The sequence below is a fragment of the Stegodyphus dumicola genome, chromosome 7, assembly GCF_044657685.1.
Source record: "Stegodyphus dumicola isolate Sdum_Otavi_A_Nest chromosome 7, ASM4465768v1".
NCBI classification, from domain to species: Eukaryota; Metazoa; Arthropoda; class Arachnida; order Araneae; family Eresidae; genus Stegodyphus; species Stegodyphus dumicola.
The window spans coordinates 44,601,106-44,625,110 of record NC_140774.1 but is presented as its reverse complement, the minus strand read 5'-3'; the positions used below and the strand labels follow the sequence as shown (position 1 = coordinate 44,625,110).

General features: G+C 32.5%; 1 protein-coding gene across 1 annotated transcript in view; it reads left to right on the top strand.

The window, feature by feature from the left end:
• pea (ATP-dependent RNA helicase pea) overlaps positions 1-24,005 on the top strand; it is a 159,788-nt gene that overhangs the window by 126,778 nt on the left and 9,005 nt on the right. The window contains exons 20-23 of the mRNA XM_085820150.1: positions 4,982-5,194; positions 7,475-7,555; positions 13,550-13,678; positions 15,502-15,698. Of these exons, the coding sequence (XP_085676276.1) occupies positions 4,982-5,194; positions 7,475-7,555; positions 13,550-13,678; positions 15,502-15,698 (620 nt within the window). The remainder of the gene's footprint in view (positions 1-4,981; positions 5,195-7,474; positions 7,556-13,549; positions 13,679-15,501; positions 15,699-24,005) is intronic.

Sequence of the window (24,005 nt, the reverse complement as noted above, 5' to 3'; positions counted from 1 at the left end):
GAGAAATACAAAAATTTATCTTGGCGCAATTTTTTCAGTTTATGCCAAGAATAAATCACTTAACGAACTTCTTAATAATATAGCAACCAATCTTCCTTTCCCTTCCATTATGTCAGAGCAGAAAAAAAGACACCTTGTTCCTACCTTTTTACATTGTGCATGAGCAGAAAAAAAGTCCCATCATTCCTACTTTTAAATAATTTTAGCAAAGTGTCTAAACCACATTTGATGTTTTATCGCTTTCAACAGGTATGCGAAATTTCAAAACGTGCCAATATGTAAATTCACACATATCTTCGGAAATTTTGAATAAAAAACTGTAATTTTTTGCAGGTAGGCTTAGAAATACGTCTACTTGATGGTAAAAATTTTATAGATTATAATTCAAATTTTCTTTGGAAAAATTTATAAAAATTATTTAAAAGTACAAATTTTAAAAATAAGTCATAAAAAATAGGTGAATTTTATTTGGAATGAACCTGATTTTCAAAATGTGAAAGGAAGAATAAAATAAGTTTAATAAAAAAAAAAAAAAAAAAAAAACAGAGATTAATAGATACAGTACAAAGTCCGTACTCATTGGGACTTCGGCGATTCCGGATTATAGATCATCAATTTGAATCTGGTAAGATGGCATGCAGAAATTATGCAATTAAAAATATGAAACCATAATTTATGAAATAAAGAGCAATTATGATCTAAAGAGTATCAAAATTTACCAAAAAAAAAAAAAAAAAAAAAAAAACTTCATATTTATTTGGGGTAAAGTAGACTTTAAGATATACCCCTTGTATTATAGTGAAGTTGTTGTTTCATTTATGGTAGCCTGAGTAGTTGAATGTTATGGAAACCCTATTGTGACGTAATCGGGTGCATGATTCTAGGAAATTTTAAATCATGGGATGTTTTGTAAGCATTTTTGTGGTGTGTGTTGGTTTGATTCTTTAGACGGTAGAATGGCCGAATGTAGTAAGATTTATTTGTAATTTGAAGTTTTTGTACGATTTGGAAGCGAAAGGGGAAAAGAGCTTTAATTGACTAGTGTGTAAATGAAGGTTTACTTAGCAGCCATTATAAGTGTCCTGTATGCAGGAAGGATATGCGTCTAGTCGAGCGTAAAAACCGTTTAGATGGATTTCAATGGGTTTGTAGGAAGAAAGGTTCAGATGGTCACTATGTGAAACGTTCGATCAGAAAGAGTACCTGGTTTGAAAAAAGTCATTTGAGTATGATTGATATTTTGATTTTTACATGGCTCTGTGTGTACGAAGCGAACTCGAAAATCATGGTAAGTGAATACTTGCTTTTGGTAGAATAACATGTTTTTCCTTTGTTATGTTATTTTATTGTTTGGTTTAAAATGTATTTTATTGAGATTATGTATTTTTTGTTTGCCTATATTGTAGAATTTGGTGCTCCTTTGACTTTTTAAGTGAAAATATATCTATGTGTACATGAACAAAGTAAAGAGAGTGCACAATGGAAGTTTGTGCAATTCTGGGATTTTTTTTTTTTAAGTAAAAATAGGTTGACGTGTACATGGATGAAGTCAAAGGAGTGTGCAATGCCATTTTTGTGCAGTTCGGGGATTTTTTTTTTTTTTTTTTTTTTTTTTTTTTTTTTTTTAGTGAAAATAAGTTGATGTGTACATGGATACTGGGTTTGTGCAATTGTTTGTCTTGTTATTTTGGCTTTGTTTAGCGGCGATTTTTGGCGCAAAAATTGCCACTTCGCAAGCCAAAATAACGAGTCAAAGAATTGCACAAAATGGTATCCATGTACCGCCAAAAATCGCAAGTTTCGCCAAGGGGTACCCTAAACTATACTTTTACCATTTATTTGTTTATTTTATTAAACATTTCTTTCAATGAAAGTTGTTTAAGTTGCTTTGTTTTTTGTGCTAATACTTTCTCTTTAATTCTATAAACAGACATAATTTCTTTTTCAGATACAAAGTTCCACTGTTCAAGTTCTGTAATTGCTGTATCGAGAATAGCGACTAATTCGTCAATTGAAGTTTTTTCATTTTCAGTAACCTCTCTGTTACTTTCTTCACTATCGGAAGCGGCACATCGAAACATCCTTTGGCAGCTCCAGAATTGGAAACTCTTTTTGACATAATCGAAAGTTCAAGCTTGATTTTTATAAAATTGCTGTAACGGTCCGCTAAAAATAATAAGCCGGATCCAATTAGAAGATTAAGGAACAGCGCAATCTGCAACATTAACTGAAATGTCTTAGAATCAGTAAAGATAATTTTAGCCTTGCTTATACCGTCCATTAAACATTAAACGCGCATGCATAAAGCATGCCAAAAAAAAGTTTGTGGCTTTGAGGTCTGAATTATAGATCAGTACAGATAATAGACATCCGGATTACGGACTTTGTACTGTATAAACCAAACTCAATTAACATTAAGGAGCTGAAATTTTGAGAGCTAATTTTTGAAAAACTACTCGTGCAATTTTTACAAAACTTGGTAGTTTGGCATAATTTGAGTCGTAGAATCGAAATATAAAAAAATTTGGTATGTTATTTCAGAAAAGTCCAACTTTGTGTCAAAATACCTAAATTAGAACAATGGTATATATAAATCTAATACATATCCTAAGTCGCGCTTTCGAGACATGAAAAACTCAAATTGAATTCCATCAATCTGCCCATTAGAACGGAAGATATAGAACTGTCCCCCTTTCCTTCCCCCCCCCCGCAGTGTACTTACAGAAATATTTTACTTAAAATTTTTGTCTTTTAAATGTTCCATTTGATAGCCTGTATTCTTCATTATCTTCCTACACCATAATTTCCAAGACAATAAAGCTTTATTTTTCAGTAGCGGAAGAGGTATTTTATCCCATTCATCATGAACAGCTTTCCAGTCTATGGAGGGTATTAGAGTGACATCTGGACTATCTGCTTTTTAAAAATCCAAAATAGCAAAACTCTGTGAATGATACATTAGGAGATTTAATAGGGATTTAATACACGTTTTTCATTCCATTTTCCCCAGGAAATGAACAGTGGATTTTGATGTGCGGCTGCTAGCTTTGTCTTGATGCAGTTTTACTGATTGATGGCACTGTGAGTAAAGAGAAGATATTTCATATTTGAAAATTGGACTTAACAGTTTTCTGCACTCTCTTTAATTTTTATTTCTCGCTATATCAAGAACCAGCAACAATCATAAATCCCTTTGAAAAACTTTATTTAGACTCTGAACCATGTGGTTAGATTTTTTTCTCTCTTTGATGATAATAAATGGACCTCTTTTTTTTTATTGCAGCCATTTAAATAAATCCAAGGTTCATCTATTGTGACAACACTTTTCCACATTTATGTCCTAAGAATTATTTCTCATAGAGAATTGTGCAGCCCATTCTGCTTTCGGCGATATGTCATGGAGAAAGAGAATGCACATTACGTTTCTTTGCTTTTTTTTAGATTCAAATCAGTATTAATCACTTTGTTTACAGTTGACACTGAGTATTTTAGTGATTATGCAACTGTCCTTTGAAGATTTTCTATTAACATTAAAGTTCTTTGCAACAGTCGAAAGATTCCTAATTTTAATTGGATATGTATTGCATTCTATGCGCTAAATTTTGCATCAGTTTTGTTGCAGGAATTTTGTTTATTTTCCATTGTTTGCTAACATTCTAATCTGTATAAATATTGGCTCAATCCTAGAATAGGCTGCATCAATCAATGCACTGTTTACTTGCCTTAGACTTGGACACACCTTTTTATGATGTAATATTGGTTACACATCTTCTTAACAAGTATGCTATAGCTTCATATTTAAAGAAAACTTAAATTATATTTTAACTGAGTTGAAATGTTAGGTGTAGGATGTTCTGCATGAGATTTTTTTTATTATAAATCTACTTTTATGTGTTGTGTGGTAGTGTTAGCATTTAACGCAACGAGTTATCGTTGAGTTGAATTTCGTCAATCGGCCCAGTAGAATAGGAGATATAAAACTGTCCCCACCCACCCTTTTTTTGTGTGAGTGTGCAGTGTACCTTATTAAAGGGGAAGTTTATTTTTATTATTTTGCTCAAATTTCATGCCTAAATGCCAAAAGGGAACAGAAATATTTTTAGAAGTGTAATGTTAATACATCTGTGATAGCATAAGGTATTAATAAAAATTTTAAAAAATGATAATCCTGGTGCCAATTTGGCATTTAAAAAATGGAATTCATTATAATATGAAATTGCTAATATCCAGTACTTGATACATTCTTAAAGAATATTAACCCCTTAATGCATTCAACTGAGTTAACTGGATACACTGAACTAAATTATTTTTATGTGTATGAGTAAATGTATTCAAGTTTTTTTTTTTTTTTTTTTTTAAATATGAACACTACAGCAATATATTCATTACAGTTTTGAATTAAAATAAAGAAGATCAAAGATGTTGAAGTAAAACAAACAATAAAAAAGGATCACTTTTTGAATCTTTACTGGTGCATTAAGGGCTTAAGTTAAATTATGTTTGTGATATACAGATAGGCTTACCATGTTTAGCAAATCTGTACTGTATAAAATATTTGCATACTTTCTTTGCTTAGTTTACAAATGTTGCTTAATCATGACCAATGCTTCTTTTCTAAAGATGGACTAAACTCATGCAGTGAGATTATTGCAGTTACCTTTCAAAGCGAGGGTTTTTTTTTTTCTTACAGTATACCATATAATCACCGTTATTTTCTGTTAATCTTTGGTATTTAGTTGCAAATCTTCCCTTTGTGTGTATGTGTATGTTTGTGTATGCACGGCTGAAAGTAAATCATTATTCTTTCTTGAATACAGGCTGTTATATCTTTTTTAATAAATAATATTGCTGTATTTTTTAACTGTGCATTCTGTGTTAAAATAAAATGCAAGTTAAAAAATAGAAATTTATTAAAATTCTGCATAATGCTTGCAAATTTTTTATTTTTTATGTTTGGTTAATAACTATAATTTTTTTATAGGCTCAGGCTAAGCAGAGAGCTGGTCGAGCTGGAAGGACAGGACCTGGAAAATGTTATAGATTATATACAGAGAGATCGTATAGAGATGAAATGTTAACAACACCAGTTCCAGAGATACAAAGAACAAATCTTGCATCAACAGTCTTGCAGTTAAAAGCAATGGGCATTAATGATCTTTTATCATTCGACTTTATGGACGCACCCCCACCTGAGGTAGGCTTGATCAAGTTTACTAAACATCTTGTTTTTACCAGTATATGGTATTAATTTATATCCCAGATATGAAAATAGTAATCTGCCTTATAGGTAGAATGAATATGTATATGCTAGTTGTTCTAGAATAAAATATACTGTTTTCATGAATGGGGTGTGAGAGTATTTTAAGTTATATAGTTCAGGCATCCTTTTAATTCAATTTTTTAGATGATAATAATTGTACTCTCTTTCATCTCTTTATTAAAAGTTCTTATGTGTATTATCTTCAAAGTTGCTGTGTGAATTCTAATGCATCATTCTCTGCAACAGAAAAGTATATCAATACGATATATTTTTATTATCAAATGATATTATTTACAGTTAGATCTGCATTTTTAAATTATGACTGAATTATTTAATCATGACAATATGTATCAGGGATATCTACCTATGAGAGGCATGCTTTCTTGGAGAACATTTAAAGGAAACTTGGCTATAATTATATTATACATGAAGAAAACCCCGTACAGGATGTGCTTTCATTTATCGGGAATAAAATTTAAGTGAACTAGAAGTGTTTCAGAATTTTTGTCTCATTGTCATTGGTCAGCTTAAAATAAGTATTCAAGTAAGTTCATTATTTAGTTGAGCTAAGGTAGATCAAGTTTGTCACATCTATAATGACTTAAAGAGAGAGAGTATTATTAATATCCATTATCATTTAATTTTTTCTTGATCATAAGTGCCTCAAGGGAGTCTTTTATATATATATATATATATATTCTTGTAAGTGGACCATACTACTATTGTCATCTGCAGACAATTGTGCAAAAAATTCAATTTGATTTTGCATCTTCATTTCAACTGAATCTAAAATAGGATTAAGAAGAAAATATATGTGTATCGTGAAAGAATTTTTAGTGATGTCATAGATATCGGTGAGGAAATTTTAATTCATAAAGAAATGGTTGCAATCATAGCTGGCTGACTTTTCTTTTACTGTAGATAGATATTTTTTATTCAAGTATTACTAAATTAATGCACAAAGTGCACATTTCTTGAATAGTTACATTGGTACTTCTTACATTATTGTTATACTAGCTGCCTGCGTGTGCCAGCTAAAATAGTTTTGATCAAAAAGAAAAAAAATCTGTAAATAATTTTAAGAAATCTGTTAGTATAATTTTGCCTGTCTAGTTTATTATCAATAAAGTCTAAGAACTGTGTTTATTAGTTTTAAAATTGCTTAGTTTGCCAGTAACAGACTGATAAAATTTGATAGAAAGTTTAAATATCTTATGTTTTGCCAAATGGCATTATGGTGCATGAAGATAAAAATAATTTACTTCACACACAATCTGTACATTTCTTTTAAAATCCTTGAGTTTGTTAATTAATCAGCTTACATTTTTGTGTGTGTCCTTAAACTGCTGTTTTCCATAAATTTGAACAGATACCGTATACTTTATTGAGTTGTTAACACACTGCATTTAAATTAATGAATTTATTACTCAAAATTGCATTACATTTGCACAAAGCATAAAATAAATTTTTAAGAAATTCAAAATTTTGGCTGCACAGTGTTTGGTTAGAAGGCTGTGTGTTCAAAATTTGGTTGCTCTAAATAATGTTGTTTTCCACAGTACAAGAAAGATGCATACATACGCTCATTATTTAATAAGAAGAGGTTTGGAGAAAGAAATAACAAACAGTCGGCAAAATAGAGAAATGGAGAAGGTTTATTTAAGAATAAAACTGAGTTGTGGCCTGACTTTATTGTTATTAGTTAATTTAGATTTCAGTTTGCAAATGTCAATGTTGTTATTGGTTGAAACATCATGTTATTACTTATGTCATTGGTGTTACTTAAAAACCAGGTAAGAAGGATTAATTTTGAAATGACTCAATATAGAGGTTTATTTAAATATATAACTGTTTCTAGGATAGAAAGGGAAAGTAACCAAATTAGAAAAGGGCTACTGCAAATTATAGTTAGTTACGTTAATATGTAAAACAAATTTCTAATAATTATGTGTAAGTATGTATGTATATATTTATATATAGAGAGAGAAAGAGAAGCACAACTGAAGTTAAATTTTATAGTCTGCATTGTATCATCTGAAATTAAACCAATCAATTTGATAATAGTTTTTCTAAAAATATTGCAGATTTAAGTTTGTATTATGTAACTTTCCAAAGGTGTAATTTTGTGAAGCAGCATATATTTTGTTACTGTTTGTGACCCCCCCCTTTTTATTTTATAAAGGATATCTGATGATATTTTTTATATCTTTTTAGTCTCTAATTATGGCACTTGAACAATTGCATTCTTTGAGTGCTTTGGATGATGAAGGCTTGCTGACAAGACTTGGAAGACGAGTAAGCTTTTTCAAACTATTCATAATGGAAACTTTTTTTGGGAGGGGAAGGAATATTTTTTGTATTTGGGAATTAAATGCTTGGGCTGAGGGTGGTGATTCAGCAAAATATTATATTTTAAAATGATTTATATTTGTTTTTGTTTCATTACTTCTAGAACATTTTGTATTACTTAGTTATTATAGATAAATTCAATGTATATTAAATTCACTTTAAATGTGCTAAATTAACATATGTGTGACAAATATAAGAAGGAAAGTTTCAAGACTCACTGTACTGATCGATGAAGCTTGCATTTTTCATTCTTTAATATTTTTTGCAAGCATTTTAGTTATTTCAATTTCAGATGACATAATTATATTTCATTTACATAATATGCTAATCACATACATTCTTGCTTATTTATTATTTTTTAATAAATTTTGCTAAATTAATAAATTCTTGTGAAATAGCAAAATCTGTCACCCATTAATGTTTTCATTTTTCTTTGTCAAAAGGAGTTCTTCAAGTTTGTAGTTGATTTCTAATGCTGTCTTTGTTGTCACTGATATAAATATTCTTACAGTTGCTGCTGACACATGAGGGAAGCAAAATATAGCTTTAACTAAACTGTTAAATTAGGATATATTTGTTTTCCTACAATATTTTTTATTTCAAAAACTTTACTTAAGAAAATGAAGTCTACTTTCAATGCCTCTGCAGATCTCATTTGACACCACTCTCTGTCAAGGTTTTCTTTGAATTTTCTTCAATAAGATTTGGAAGAATCAAAGCAAGTGGAATTACAAATTCTAAAGTCTAATTTGTTAATTTCTGAATATTATATATATTCAGGGCTGGTGCTAGTGCTGCCCAGTGCAGTCTCTGTGTTTCCTAAATTCTGCTGTTTAATGTTTCTAATAAATTCTAAAAAAAAAAAAAAAAATTCCCACGCCTAAGTTTATCCACCTATTGCCGCCACACCAGTTGCACCAACTCTGATGCCAGTTTTATACTATCACCAAATATTTTATTACAGGATTTATAAATTATTTCATTTGGAAACTTGCTTGAGAACTCATCATTAGTACTTCACCTTAAAGCGGATTATTTTTCCTTAAAACGGATTACTTCATTTTCATTTAAATTCATTTCAAAACAGTTTTTATTCTTTCCCCAGATATGTATTTTCTATTTCTGGAAATTAAACATATGTTGCTAGATTTATCATTATTTGTCACATATTACCATAAAATATTTCATGATCATTTTCATTTTATTGTCTGCTGATGAAATTAGAGCTTGAACACAATATTCAACCAAGAGTAATAATTTAAATTTTGATTTGCTACTTTTAGTACAGGTACAGGTATAAGTGGGTACAACCCTAGAATTTCACCATAGGTTGTACAGGCATAGTCTAACCACGCTATATGTAAAACTCCACCCGAATTTTGAGGGAGAACATCCCAGGGGCAGGTGACGGAGGACGGGGACGCCTGACGTATAACATAGGTAAACAGGCATATGTCCCACGTCCTCCACTGTCTCGAAGAAGCAACTCGCTGGAGCCCCGTGAGGCTGCACCAGGAGTTTACATGGCCATACAGGGGCTAGATGTCGGGTAGTTTTTACATAGGACGTTGTTAATAACACAAAGTAACTTAGAAAGAATATAAAGGATAGCATTAAAACACTAAAACACTCATATAAGCTGAAACACATAGATATACAAGATTAAACATAAAAGCATAAAAACACACTCGTAATTACGTAACATAAAGACATAGAAACACACACGAAAATACATATCATGACACATAGAATACATATGGAAACACGTAGAGCACATAAATGCAAATATTACACTCAGAGGAAACATATAAGACATAGTAAGGTGTGCGTAAAGCAGTAGTGCTGTGCGGAAATATGCTCAGTTCCCATAATACATAATGTACATACTTTCATTAGGGGCTTCTGTTGCATGAATTACATATTTCGTTGCATACCCTACATTCGTGCATTGTACGGATATTATATATTTCGATTTACGATAACACATCATTCCATTGGGTGCCCAGTGCTTTACACTGATAAACATGTCAGTAACATTATATCTGCAAGTTGGTGGCTATTGAAAGCAGATGTTAACACGAGGCTCGAAATTGAATGTGGAATGTGTATTACAGAATGTGTACATACTGCGAATATCTAATAGTTGAGTACATTGTCTGCAGTACCATGCTACTGTGGCTCGCAAATGTCTTGCCCTAGGGCGTTGATTTGCTGTACAAACATCCCAGGGGCAGTCTGAAGGTCTCCCACCATTCTTTCCCTATCACCAACCACTTGAGAGAACTTTCAGCTCCCTGTTTTGTTTAGTGCCCCTAGCGGCACAGACACTATACACTTGAAAATATCCATGCCTTCTCCACGATTCAGTTTTGGGCCTATCAGTATGGCAGTCAGGGTCACGAATCACTATATTGTCTGGGTGGCACTGCTTTTGATAGGAATAAAATTACGATAAAAAATTGTGCCTTAATTAAAGATATTGCAGTGTAATCAAAATTGATTTGGTTTGTTAAATACTTCTGCCAGAATTAGATTTCTCCTGGAAGTAACAAATTTCTACCAGGAGAGTAAAGGAATCTTGAAAAAAAACAGAAGAATATTATATTTTTTAAATATGAACTATAACATGGAATGATTATTTAATTTTAAAAAAATTACTTAAAGCAATTTTAAGTAGTGATTTTTTGCATTGTTTTAAAAGAATTTTGTATTTTTTTAACTTTGCCTTGTCTGAATATTATTTTTGAATTTGACTTAAATTTTTAGTTTAATTTTAAATTATTACCACTAAATTGCAGCAACATTCAGCGCATGATTTAGCTACCAGTGTATTAAAATTTGTATACTATTTTTATTTTATTTTTTAATTTAACTTTTCTCTTTTATTTATATTCCAGTAAAGTTTATAACACTTTTGATATTGGAAACCTTTGGCTGTGATTATGTTCGTGATAATATAGGATTGTCCATTACTCTGTCTAGTAAAAGACATTGGTATGGATGTTGTGTACACTTCTAAGTGCTGTTGTAGAAGAGAAAAAATTTTTAAATGCAGTTAGAGCATATTTTATTTTGCCTTTTACAAAGTATGATATTGGGTACAGTGCAGCAAAACCATGTTGAAGGATATATCGCATGTGTGGCAATAGTGCTTTATTGGATGCTTATACTAGTATTGGCTTCAGCTGTTCTGTAATGATGAAAGGTAGAAAGATAAGCATCTGTCAGAAGCTAGTGAAGGTGATGACAAATTGTGGTAGAATTGGCAGAAAGCCTAGGGTTCATAAGATGACACTGGAAGATTGGATTAGTGCCCTGGAATTTGTGGTAAATTTGAGTGCTTGTCACATGATTCTTCAGAAAGGGTTGAAGAAGGAAGAATGAACTAATATGTTTCTACTCCAGAAACATATGGCAGAAGTAACTGGGACTGTTGATAAAAGAGTTTTATGCAAGAATGTCAAACAATATCTGGCTCTTCGCAAATCTCCAGAATCCACCACAGAATGTGGATAATACATACTGAAAATTTTATTAAATGTCTGGTGGTATTTCAGAGAAGTGATCGTTTTAGAAATTTTACATCAAACCAAATATTAAATGAAAAAAATATATTGTTTCATGCTATCTTCGTCCATGCCGTAAGAGAAAAGGGTGTATTTTAAGAATCATTAATAACAGAATGATATTCCTTCACAAAACATAAGATCCTATATATCTGTTCTATTCTCTTACGCTATAAATTAGTAATTAGGTAGCAAATTAAAAATTCTTGCCAACAAAAGTTAAAAAAATCTGTCTTTTTAAAGAAATTAACTCTTTAGAATTATTCAATGAGCTAGACTCATTTTGCATTTCTAGTGTCAAAATGAAGGATGCTAAATCTAACTCAGGAAATTTGAATCAGTATTTTGTAAATTTAAACATGTAGGTAATTCTTTCATGAGGTAATTAATTTTTAGGTCACAAATTGGTATAATTTCCATGATTAAATTGGCATAATTTTGCTTGCTCAGAAAAATGACACAGTACTCAAAAGAGCCATGTATATTACAGTCAAAAGTCGTTAATTCGGACACCCATAATTCGGAATGATCTATAATCCGGACATCAAAACTAAAAACTTTCTGCGCATGCGCCATGTTGACACATGCGCAGAGGCGTTCACGCGTGCGCGTAAGACCTTTTACGACTGCGCATATGAGTGTGCGCAAGTGCAGAATACGTTTTCGCGTGCGCATTTTATGTATAATGGACGTATAAGCTAAAATTATCTAATTATCTATTTCAGTTAATGTTGATGATTGCGTTGTTCCTTAATTTTCGAATTGCATCCGGCTTATTATTTTTTGCAGACTGTAAGAGCAATTTTATAAAAGTAAGCTTAAACTTTCGATTATATCAAATAGAATTTCCGATATATATTTGTTAATATGTAAAGGATCTAAAGCGAAAGTATGTTTTGAAATCCGAAATCTGTTTATAAATTTCACGCTGCTCGGCGGTGGGTGCCTAATGAATTGGAAGTTGATTTGTCAGCACTATCCTTATCTTCAGCGCAGATGTTTTTATTTTATTTGGCTTATAATTCCTTACCAAATGTAGTATTTCATCTCGATATGCTCCGTCTTTGATATGATTTAATTGTTCTTTATTTCATAAATTTCGGTTTCATATTTTTAATTTTAGAATTTCTGCATGCCATCTTACGAGATTTAAACTGATGATCTATAATCCGGAAAAATCGATAATCCGGAATTGCCGAAGTCCCGACGAGTCCGGATTAACGACTTTTGACTGTATAAACATAAAATTAGAAGCGAAACCAGCTGTCATTGCAGAAAAGCCAAATACGTGCGCCTTTATTTTGAATAATATCACTCATAGATTTATTAAAATATTTTAGTAAAAAATTTTTATATTAAAACTTTTTTTAATGTGTTATAAATTTTCTCAATTTGAAAAACTATCTAATATTATGCCAAATATTTTGTGGTAATTGATGAATTTTCGTTTTCTAAAATCTTGTTTTATTTCCAGCATGACACATTAAAAAATATTGTTCATATTAATTCATTTCCTAAGTGGTTGATAACCAAAGTAATTTAATGCCATATAGTCATAAATAAAATTTTAAAATTCTGCTCAATCCTCATTACACTAGATGCAATGATTTTCACTTTTTTTTTTTTTTTTATTTATTTAAGGATTTGGTTTTTTACATGTATTTAATTTTTTATTCAAAAATTTCAATAATTGTATTCAAAGAAAAAATCATTTAAAAAAATCTGTTCTGTGCTGTTGAGATAAGTGATACAATACTATTACGTAATTACAGTTTTCATTCATGAAGACTGATTCTGAGTCGCTAGATAGTATCTAATACATCATGTTGATTTATTTCATTTGAAATGAATGAATAATATGATCCCTTAAATAAGAAAAATGCTTAGAAATTATAATCCCTTAAAACAGAAAAGGAAATTATATTAGGAACTTAAAAATATGGCCTTATATCTTGGATAAAATAAATAAGTACACAGAAATTTGAAATAGCATTCCCTCAAATACTCATCTTCATTCAGAATATCACTACCACACAATTTATGATTAGGTTAATATACTATTAGTGATAGACATGGTACTTTCATGCAGAAATTCCATGGAAGCTAAATAATATTACAAGGATCTCTCCAGGGCAAAATTTCTGAGAAGTGCTGCTCAATAAAAAATGTTATATTGGAAGAAAAATTCTTGATAATTATATTTTGTATTCAGCATTAATCTATTAAGTTTCAGCTTCTTATCAAAAAGTTTCATTCTACCTAAAATTTTCGTATTCCGTATGAATATTTTTATTTTTATGGATATTTAAGCATGCAATATATATCATGTATGTTTTTTTTAATTATGATGCAAATATTTTTCTCCCTCATTTAGATGGCAGAATTTCCAATGGAACCTAATCTTTCCAAAATGCTCATTATGTCTGTGCATTTAGGCTGCAGTGAAGAAATACTTACAATTGTGTCCATGTTGTCTGTTCAGAATGTATTTTATAGACCTAAGGTATTTTATTTTTATTAATTAATTAATTTTTAATCATTAGAACTGAGCCCAAAATTGCATCTAAATAGCCTATTGATCATCATTTGTAATTAACTGTTTCATTGCATAGTGCTTTTTTAAACTTTTTAAAATATACCGTATGTACTGTCCCTTTTAAAGTGCAACTGGTGATTAAGGGACTCTATCACCAAATCCTAGGGTTGACAAATTATCTTCACCGCCTTTTAGTTCAGGCCTGAATTGTAGAGGCTTTTAGAATTTTTTGAAGCAAGGAAATCAAAAAAATTTGCATTGCCCTTGTTTTGGGATTTGAAATCTGGGTCTCCCAAATACGCGTCGAGTATGCTTCTAGTTACACCACGAAGGCATGCAGAAAGTAGGGAGAAAATACTTTATAATCTTTTAGCATCAGTTTAAGTTTATAAAACAAATAAACAAAATTTGGTAAAAAAACAAATAATTTGGTTAGAATGTGTTAGCCAAGTGGTATAGTAATAAAGCATCTCCTGATAGCAAACCTGCGTAATCTGCAAAATCCCATTGCCTGTTCTAGATATCTATCTTGTCATCTTTCTCCTCTCCATATCTCCACATCAAATTTCTCTTGTTGCCAAAAGTAAAAAGTGACCTTTGGAAAAACTATTTGAGTCATTGGAGGGGGGAGGAGAATCTGAGTAAGTTGGGAAAGATGGAATGACGTACAGAGGAGTTATGCATCATATTAATGAAACATTTTGCTGTTAATATAAATGGGAGTGAAGTGGGATACAAATAGAATGATGCATGTTGGATATGAGGGAAATGAGTAGCGGACACCCTTGCAATCTTAAAAAAAAAATTAAAAATTAAAAACATAAACGATATAAACCTTTGTCAGATCCTTTCAAGTCACGGTAGATTTCTGGCATAGCTAAACAGATTTAAAATTCAAGAAAACGCTACCTGTTTCCTAAGCAGAAGGCTGGAAAATAACAAGTAAGTAGTATGTGAAAAAGTGTGAATTGGCAAAAGACCTTAGGAATAGCAAAGAGGCCTTGAAAGACCTGGTTTATAATTCAAATGAAGCAAAAAATATAGCAAAAGAGTCAAAAGCATTAATATAAACCTGGTCACAATTGGAATAGAACAATAGCAAAGAACACCCACTATGACTGCTGCTGGATACTGCATATGTATGTTGTGTTGTCCTATGTGTTTTTCCTTCTTTTTATTTATTTATTTATTTTATTTTTATTTTTATTTATTTATTTTTTTAAAGATTTAACCCTCATTTTACTTAGTTATTCTAAGTTTTCTTCTTTCATCTTGGACTGTTTATTACTTACATTTTTAAAGTAGAAATAATATAGGCTGTAATTTATATGTTTCCTTGGTTTGCTTTGTTAACTAACTTTTATGTTACTCGGCACTTGGGACTTTGTTTTCTGGAAGAACTTTCCATCCTTCATAAAGACAGGCTTTGTTTTGGAGCACAGCGGTGCCACTGGCCATCCTCATTTGTAGTGGAGAGTGGCCGGTCTAAAAAAGGCATAAGGTGAGCTTGGGCTTGCCAGAAGGGTGGATCATGCCATACATACTACATACAGATAGAATGATACTAATAAGAAACATGTAAATGATATAGAAACTTGTATGTTGGGAAAATATGTGAGTAAATAATAAAATTTACTTTTCATTTTGACCATTTTTTTTAAATTAATATATGTATTATTGTAAAGTCATTCATTTTAGTATTGGTGTAACTGTTGTAATTCTTATTTTATTTATATTTTATGAGTTACTATTTAACACACATGTTGAAACAAAGTCTTTGTTCTTTGTAGGATAAGCAAGCTGTGGCTGATCAGAAAAAAGCAAAGTTTAACCAGCCAGAAGGTGACCACTTAACACTTTTAGCTGTTTATAATTCATGGAAAAATAACAAATTTTCCAATGCATGGTGTTATGAAAATTTTGTGCAGATTCGAACTTTAAAGAGAGCTCAAGATGTCCGTAAACAGTTATTGGGTATTATGGATAGGTATGACTTTATTTTCCCTAAAAAATCTATTAATTTTTAACTTTTAAATTGCTCTAATGATTCAATTATTATTATTATTATTATTAATTTTTAAGTTTAATGAAAAGTACATTTTAAATTTAATGGAAAATATACATCTTCATGTAAAATTACAATGAATTCAACAGCAGTTGAAAAAATGCAAAAAAAGGAATAGCCCATATTTTTGAACAATTTGGAAGATAAGCTCATTTGAATGTGTGAATTAAATCTGCGTTCAAAACAAGAAAATATTTCAAAGCAGAAAAAGCACTGTTTTTGTTCATATTACTTTTGTATTTCAACATAAGTAAATAAGAAACAAAAAATTCATAACTATACACTTTATTTATTTGTGTGATTTAGCAGTTTAATTTAATGGATGATTGAAGAACATATTTTCCAGATTATGATTTTCCAGATTCAGTTACATACTGTCATGGATTCCTAAATTCTTAAATACTATGACATCATTTGCTATTAAGCTGTTATCTGAAGCATTTTCTTGTATTTCACGTGGAAATTTTGCTTTATTTTCATGATTTGGTAGTATTACATCATCAACTTAAGTTCCCCCCTAGATAAAACCTGGTTGCCCTCAGTTAATAGGGAGTTAAAAATAAATAAGTAGGTGATTAATGAGGCTTAAAAAAAGCCCAAAAGGGGCAATTAGTCTCAAAATAGGAATTTGCATTGATTCACTACAAATTGCATATCACTTTTCAAATTTTTGCCATCAAATAATGTTTCCTTGTATTATTTTTGAAGAAATTAAATAGTGAAGAATCTGTGTGTATGTGTGTGGTATTATACACTGCACACACACACACACAACAAAAAAAAAAAAAAAAAAAGGATCTCCCATTCTAATGGGCTGATTGTCAATGCATTTTTCATGTCTCGAAAGTGTGACTTAGGATATGTATTAGATTTATATACAATACAAAGTCCGTAATCCGGACTCATCCGGACAGCGTTTCCGGATTAAGGATTTTTCCGGGTTATAGATCATCAATTTAAATCTGGTAAGATGGCATGCAGAAATTATACAATTAAAAATATGAAACCGTAATTTATAAAATAAAGAGCAATTATGATCTAAAGATTATCAAAATTTACAAGAAAAAAAGCTTAATATTTATTTGTTTACTTTATTAAACATTTCTTTCAGTGTAAGTTGTTTTAAGTTGCTTCGTTTTTTGTGCTAAACACACATGCGTAAACATTAAACTGCGCATGCGTAAAGCATACAAAAAAAAAGTTTGTGGCTTTGCGATCCAGATTATAGATCGTTCCGGATAATGGACGTCCGGATTACAGACTTTGTACTGTATAGCATTTTTCTAATATAAGTATTCTAACACAAAATTGGACTTTTTCTGAAATGACATACCAATTTTTTCCATATTTCTATCCTACGACTCAAATTATGCCAGAGTGCCAAGTTTTGTAAAAATTGTATGGTATTTAAAAAATTAGCTCGCAAACCTTTAGCTCCTCAATGTTAATTGAATTTGGTGTATATTTTATTATTATTTTTAAACTACCTTCTTCCAGAATTCAAAATTCAGGCTTAATCCAAATATAATTCACACATTTTTTAGAAATTTTTGGAAAAAAATTTGTATTATAACCTATATATTTTTACTATCATCATAAAATAGATGTATTTTTAAGCATACCTGCAAAAATTGAAGGGGTTTTTTCCCCCCTTCCTTCCTTCCCAAAATTTTCTAAGAGATACATGAATTTACATATTGGCATGTTTTGAAAGTATTTATTATAAGCGATAATAATGCCAATAATGAATGATTTGAAAGTATGAATGATGACCATTTTTTCACTCATGTACAAAGAAAAAAAGGAAAGGAAAATAGGTTGTTATAAATTAAGCAGTTTGCCAAGTGAATTATTTTTGCCACAAACTGAAAAAATGCACCAAAATAAGTTTTTAAATTTCTCCATAAATTTCCCACCAAAAATTACAAAATTTAATATCTAGGCGTAGTTTGAGTTGTATAATTGAAATATGGGAAAAAAGCTATGTTTTTTCAGAAAAACTGATTTTGTACCAAAATACGTGTGTTAGAACAATGCTATATATAAATCTAATATATATCCTAAGTCGCACTTTCGAGACATGAAAAACCCAATTTGAATTTCTTCAATCGGCCCCCTGTCCCCCCTCCCCTCTTTTTTTTCGCAGTGTACCTCGCACTGTGAAAAAACGATGGTACCTGAAGCCATCAAATTTTTAAAACATTTATCTTTTAATTTTTATTAACAAACTCGGCTCTATGAAAGCAAAGTATTGCTGCAACTAGAAATAAAATACTTTTATCTTCCATCTTCCATGTTACAGCATGTTGCCATTCAGTAAAGCATAAGTTAATCAATTTTTCAAATTTAATCTGGAATGTTATTCAGTTATAAACTAAGTGATTTGAGCAAAAAACACAGTTCTTAAGGATATTTTTGTCTACTTTTAATGTGATTGTATGACATGTATTAAAGTCATGGAATGTTTAATTAGAAATATTTCAATATTTTTATGAAATTACACTACCTGGGCTCATTAAAATCATTATATACTTTTCTTCTTGTGATAAATATTTGAGGCCCCTGGTTGTGCAAGCAGTTAGTTTTTAAAGAAATAATATAGCGAATATAAAAATATGTATACTGCTCGACATTGAAAATGGAACACCAAGAAGGAGTGGTCAGAAATTTATGCAAATTTTAGAGTAGACGCACGTCACTGAGTTATGCGAATGATGTGAAATGCGCAGCTCTCCGACATACTTGAAGTAAGATATAAGAGAAGGAATGTGCAGAATGCTCAGTATTTGTGTCGTTATTTCTGCCAGACGAATTATCGAAGAAAGTTGGTTTTTGTCCCGGAGGATACGTGTGATAGAAGAGAATGCCAGGCCACCATCAACGAAGGCACTTCCAGCAGATAGACGATTTTACGAAGGGGTATGGTGATCGGACTGAGAAGGGTGGATTGGTCCTTACTTCAAATCGCAGCTGATACCCACATGGATGCGAGCACGGTGCATCGGCTATGGCAAACATGGTTGGAACAAGGAAATATGGGAAGAAGAAGGGGTGCAACCAGAGTGACGTCAGCATGCGTGGATCGACACATCCGCCAACAAGCTGTGGCAGTCCCGTAAGTCACTTGTATTGCGATTCTGCAGCATGTGCAAGATACCCTGGATGTTCCCATGCCGACCAGAACCATTTCCCGTCAATTGGCTGAATGTGGCGTGCACTCACAATGTCCATTAAGAAGATTGCTATTGACCCCACAGCATAGACACCAACATTTAGAATGGTGACGGATTGGAGCGATGTGGATGACAGAATGCGAAACGTCGTGTTCTCAGATGAGTCACACTGCTCTTTATCCAGTGACAGTCACCGCATTTGGGTGTGGCGTCGACATGGAGACAGATCTAATCCAGCAGTAACTGTGGAATGCCCCACTGCGCGACAGTGTGGCATAAAGGTTTGCAGCGCTATTGCCTACTATTCTAGGTCACCTCTAGTTCGTATTCAGGGCACTATGACAGCCCAACGACACTTAGATAATGTACTGCGGCCAGTGGCAATCCCCTATCTTCAGGGGCTGCCTAATGCAATTTTTCAGCAGGATAACGTCCAACCATACAGTGCTGGCATCTGCCAACATGCTCTGCAAGGTATACAAATGCTTCCCTGGCCACCGTACTGTCCTGTCACCAAGTGAACATGTGTAGGATGTGATTGGACGCTGTTTGCAGATTCTGCCTCTTGCCTCGTTCAGAAGATGAACTGTGGCAAATGGTTGAAAGGGAACGGAGAGCCATCCCTCGGGACACCATCCACACTCTTATGCCTAGATGTGTTTCTTCGTGCATCGTTGTCCGCAATGGTCCTACATCCTACTAATCCGACACCATTCTCGCTCTGTGTTCTGACTATCATTTTGAAATAAAGACCACTTATTGCTGCTTGCTGTATCTGTCTTTTTTCCAAATTTCATCACTTTCTGACCACGCCATCTTGGTGTTGCATTTTCAATGTCGAGCAGTGTATAACAACCTTTAGCACTCTGTTAGGAATTCTAAAGGTATAGTGTTTTTAAATATTTTGTGATTTTGCTGTTGAATTGAATTTTATGTGATCTAAGTGTAAGGAATGTGATATTAAACAAATAAAGTTAACACATAAAAAATTAATAAAAAAAGATTTTTTTTTAATAAATTTTTTGCCAAATATTTTTTTAAGCCATTTAGCTAAGAAAACTTAACATTAATATGATGGGCGGAGAAAAAACAGAAAAATTTTTAAATGTGTGCCAGTACTTAACACTGCATTGGGAATTCTAAACATATGCTGCTCTGTAGCTCTTAACCCTTTGCAGCGCACTACACTGAAGTGACAAAATTCATGGGATAGCAATATGCAAATATATAGATGGCAGTAGTATCGCGTAGAAAATGTATAAATGTGAAGTGCTTTGGCAGGGCTTTCATTTGTGTTTAAGTTATTCATGTGAAGAGGCTTTGACGTGATTATGGCCGCAGGACGAGAATTAACAGACTTTGAACGCGGAATGGTAGTTGGAGCTAGACGCATGGGTCATTATATTTCGGATATCGCTAGGGAATTCAACATTCCGAGATCCACAGTGTCAAGAGTGTGCCGAGAGTATCTAATTTCAGGCATAACATCCCACCATGGACAGCGCAGTGGCCGATCACCTGCACTTAATGACCGAGACCAGCAACGTCTGCGTAGAGTTGTTAGTGTTCACAGACAAGCAACACTGCATCAAATAACCGCAGAAATCAATGTGGGACGTACGAGGGACGTGTCCGATAGGACAGTGCGGCGAAATTTGTCTTCCTTAGGCTATGCCAGCAGAAGACCGACTCGAGTGCCTTTACTGACAGCTTGACATCGACTGCAGCGACTCTCGTGGGCTCTTGAGCATATCGGTTGGTCCCTAAACGAATGGAAAACCGTGGCTGGGTCAGATGAGTCACGATTTCAGTTGGTAAGAGCTGATGGTAGGGTTCGAGTGTGGCGCAGACCCCACGAAGCCATGGACCCAAGTTGTCAACAAGGCACTGTTCAAGCTGGTGGTGGTTCCATAATGGTCTGGGCTGTTTTTACATGGCATGGACTCAGTCCTCTGGTGCAACTAAACCGATCATTGACTGGAAATGGATACCTTCAGCTACTTGGAGATCACTTACAGCAATTCATGGACTTCACGTACTCAAAAAACGATGGGATTTTTATGGATGACAATGCGCCATGTCACCAGGCCACAATTGTTCGCAATTGGTTAGAAGAACATTCTGGACAATTCCAGCGAATGATCTGGCCACCTAGATCGCCCTACATGAATCCCACCAGACATTTATGGGACATCATCGAGAGGTCAGTTAGTGCCCAAAACCCTGCACTGTCAACACTTTTACAATTATGGACGTCTATAGAGGCAGCATGGCTCAATATTCCTGCAGGGGACTTCCAATGACTTGTTCAGTCCATGCCACGTCGAGTTGCTGCACTTCGCCGGGCAAAAGGAGGACTGACAAAGTATTAGGAGGTATCCCATGACTTTTGTCACTTCAGTGTATACGTTAACGTCGGAATTTCAACAAAAAAAGTTGTATGCAGTCTATTTAGTCCTAAAGGAGTATACAGGTAAAATTTTGTAAAAATTGCACTTACCGTTTTAATTCTGTGGGTGTTCCATGAGGTGGAACACTGCGCCGCCAGAGCTTTTAAAAGTGCGACTAAGCGAGCATTGCAGTGAATCATGAAAATGAGTAGAAGCGTTTGTATAAGAATGAAAAAACTCTGTATTATGGCTGTATATATGGTTTCCTGGATATACACAATATTCTTGAATATATACGGATAAATGAGATAAATATCTATATACGCAAGTCCTATATACAAAAATATTTACAAATTTTCCTATTTCTTAGCTTCGTGAAATTGTTCAAAGCAAGTCACACCTTTTGATGGAAGCACAAACCAACTTTGCAGATTTTTCACATAAAACGTGTTTTGTGCGGCTTCTGTTTCATGCTATAATGTGCACATCATCTACGCGTACCCTTCACCGATATGTGTTCAACACCACTGTAGCGTTTTCCCCCAGAAACCTTTACTTTATGCCTGGAAGTATCTTCAGGTCTTGAAGGAAGTCGCCTCTTTAAAGTTATCTTTGAAGCTTTCGTGACACAGAGGGAACACAGCAAATTTAAACAGAAATCTTTGGGCTGTAATCCGAGGGTTATTCATGAAACACTTTTAGCGCTTCAGAAAGAGTTAGACTTCTCCGCGCCATTTATGGAAAATTAATAATAAAAAAATTAACTACGATTAATATTAACAATAAAGAAAAATAAGCCTATAATGTATACATACACGAAAAATATCTACACAATTATTGAAAATAAAGGGGAATGAGACTGAAAAGCGCCAGCAAAAAATTCGCACAGGTCTAAGTAAAGATGAGTGAAGCTACTAATAAAATTTCCGCCTAAAAACGACTCCCAAAGAATTCGAGTTGCCAATATAAGGGCTTTCATAACACAAAACACACCTCATCCCTCAATACTGCTTTCTTTGAATTCATCCCCCCTCCAAACAACGTAAACAGAAAACGTAAACAACGGATGTTCTCTCCTAACCACAGATGTTCTGATTCGTAACAGCATGAGATCGCTAAAGGCGCAGTGTTCTCGCTAATGGAACACTTGGCTTTATTCAATGATTCTGTGTATGGTTTTTGTGTGAAAGATTTAAAAAAATATAGAACAAATAATTTGGAGTACAGCCAGCAAAATTATGCCTAATTTTTTTCCAAATAATTTTTTTTATATCATTAGAAAAATAGAGAAAATTACTTGAAAAAAGTGGATTTTAATAACACATAATAAATGAAAATTCTGTGTCTCCTTGTGATATGCTACTATCTACTGTTTAAAAAGAAAAGTTCAAAGTATCTTATAAAGGCATTTTTATCTACTTACGGTTGAATTTAAAAGGTTTCAGAAGCGATTCAATTTGGGTGTTTCATGTAGTGGAACACTGACCCGCAAAGGGTTAAATATTTTGTTGCTGAATTGTATGTGGCCTAAGTGTGAAAAAAAAATTATGCTTAATAATAAAGCTAGAAACACACACACACAAAGAACAGGAGTGAGTGCAAAAGCAGACTGTGAGCTCAGCAAGTCAAAAGTGACTTTTACGCTCTTGCTTCAGTTTCAGATCCCCCCTCTCTTCTTCTTTTTTTAAATCCTTTAAGGTTAGCAAGTTTAGAAGGTAAAAGACAAAAGAAGGATAAAAAATGGAAACATAAAATTGTTGGTCTTCATCAGGAAGAGAAGACTGCAATTTTATGTGATCAAAAACTTTTCTAAAGTTAATTCTAGAAGCATTTAAAAACATACTTAAGATCAATAATTGAAAATAAAATTCACTCCAGAAATAAATCTGCTCAAGATGGCTTAAAATATGCATTGCCATATGAAAAAGCAAAAATGGCAAGTAGGACCAGAAGCTGACAGAAATATGGAACATTTTTTAAATTGAAATAAAAAATTTGCATCTGTTTGAACCTTATTTGAAATTGATTAAAATATTTTATTTAATTATTAAAATACCAGAAACAAAATAATTTCAACATGTGGCAGTGTAGAGAACAATGACATTTTGCCCTGGCAAAAGAATTTGCAATAGTCAGAAACAGCTATACAAATTTTAAAAATACTCATAAAAAATGGGCCAAGATAAATGTTTGGAAAACAGAAATTTTTCAGAACAAGATGTGCATGCCATTGTTTAAACCAAACATGATATTCACAAAAGGCAGTACAGTAATAAAAATCCCAGCACTTGAAACAGTTAAATAATCAATATTAAGTTGTAAAGTTAAATTTTAAAGCAAAAACAACAAAATGTAATCTCTACATATAATAAAAGAAAGAGTCTGTCTGTGTGTCTTTCGTTCGTGCTGCACGTAAGCTTATAGGCCCAGGGCTACTAAATTTGGTACATAGGTGCATCTAGACAAGAGCCAGTGCACCTCAAAGTGATTTTTTTCTTTTTTCAAAATTTAAATCAAATTTTTTTTTTATTTTATCTTTTTTAATGAAATCACATCATTTTGAATAGTTTCATTCTTTTAGAAATGTGGTTTTGGGAACAGTTTTTCAATCAATGCTTTGTATACTGGACTGCTGTCTGTTGAAAATATGAGATAAAATACTGCTT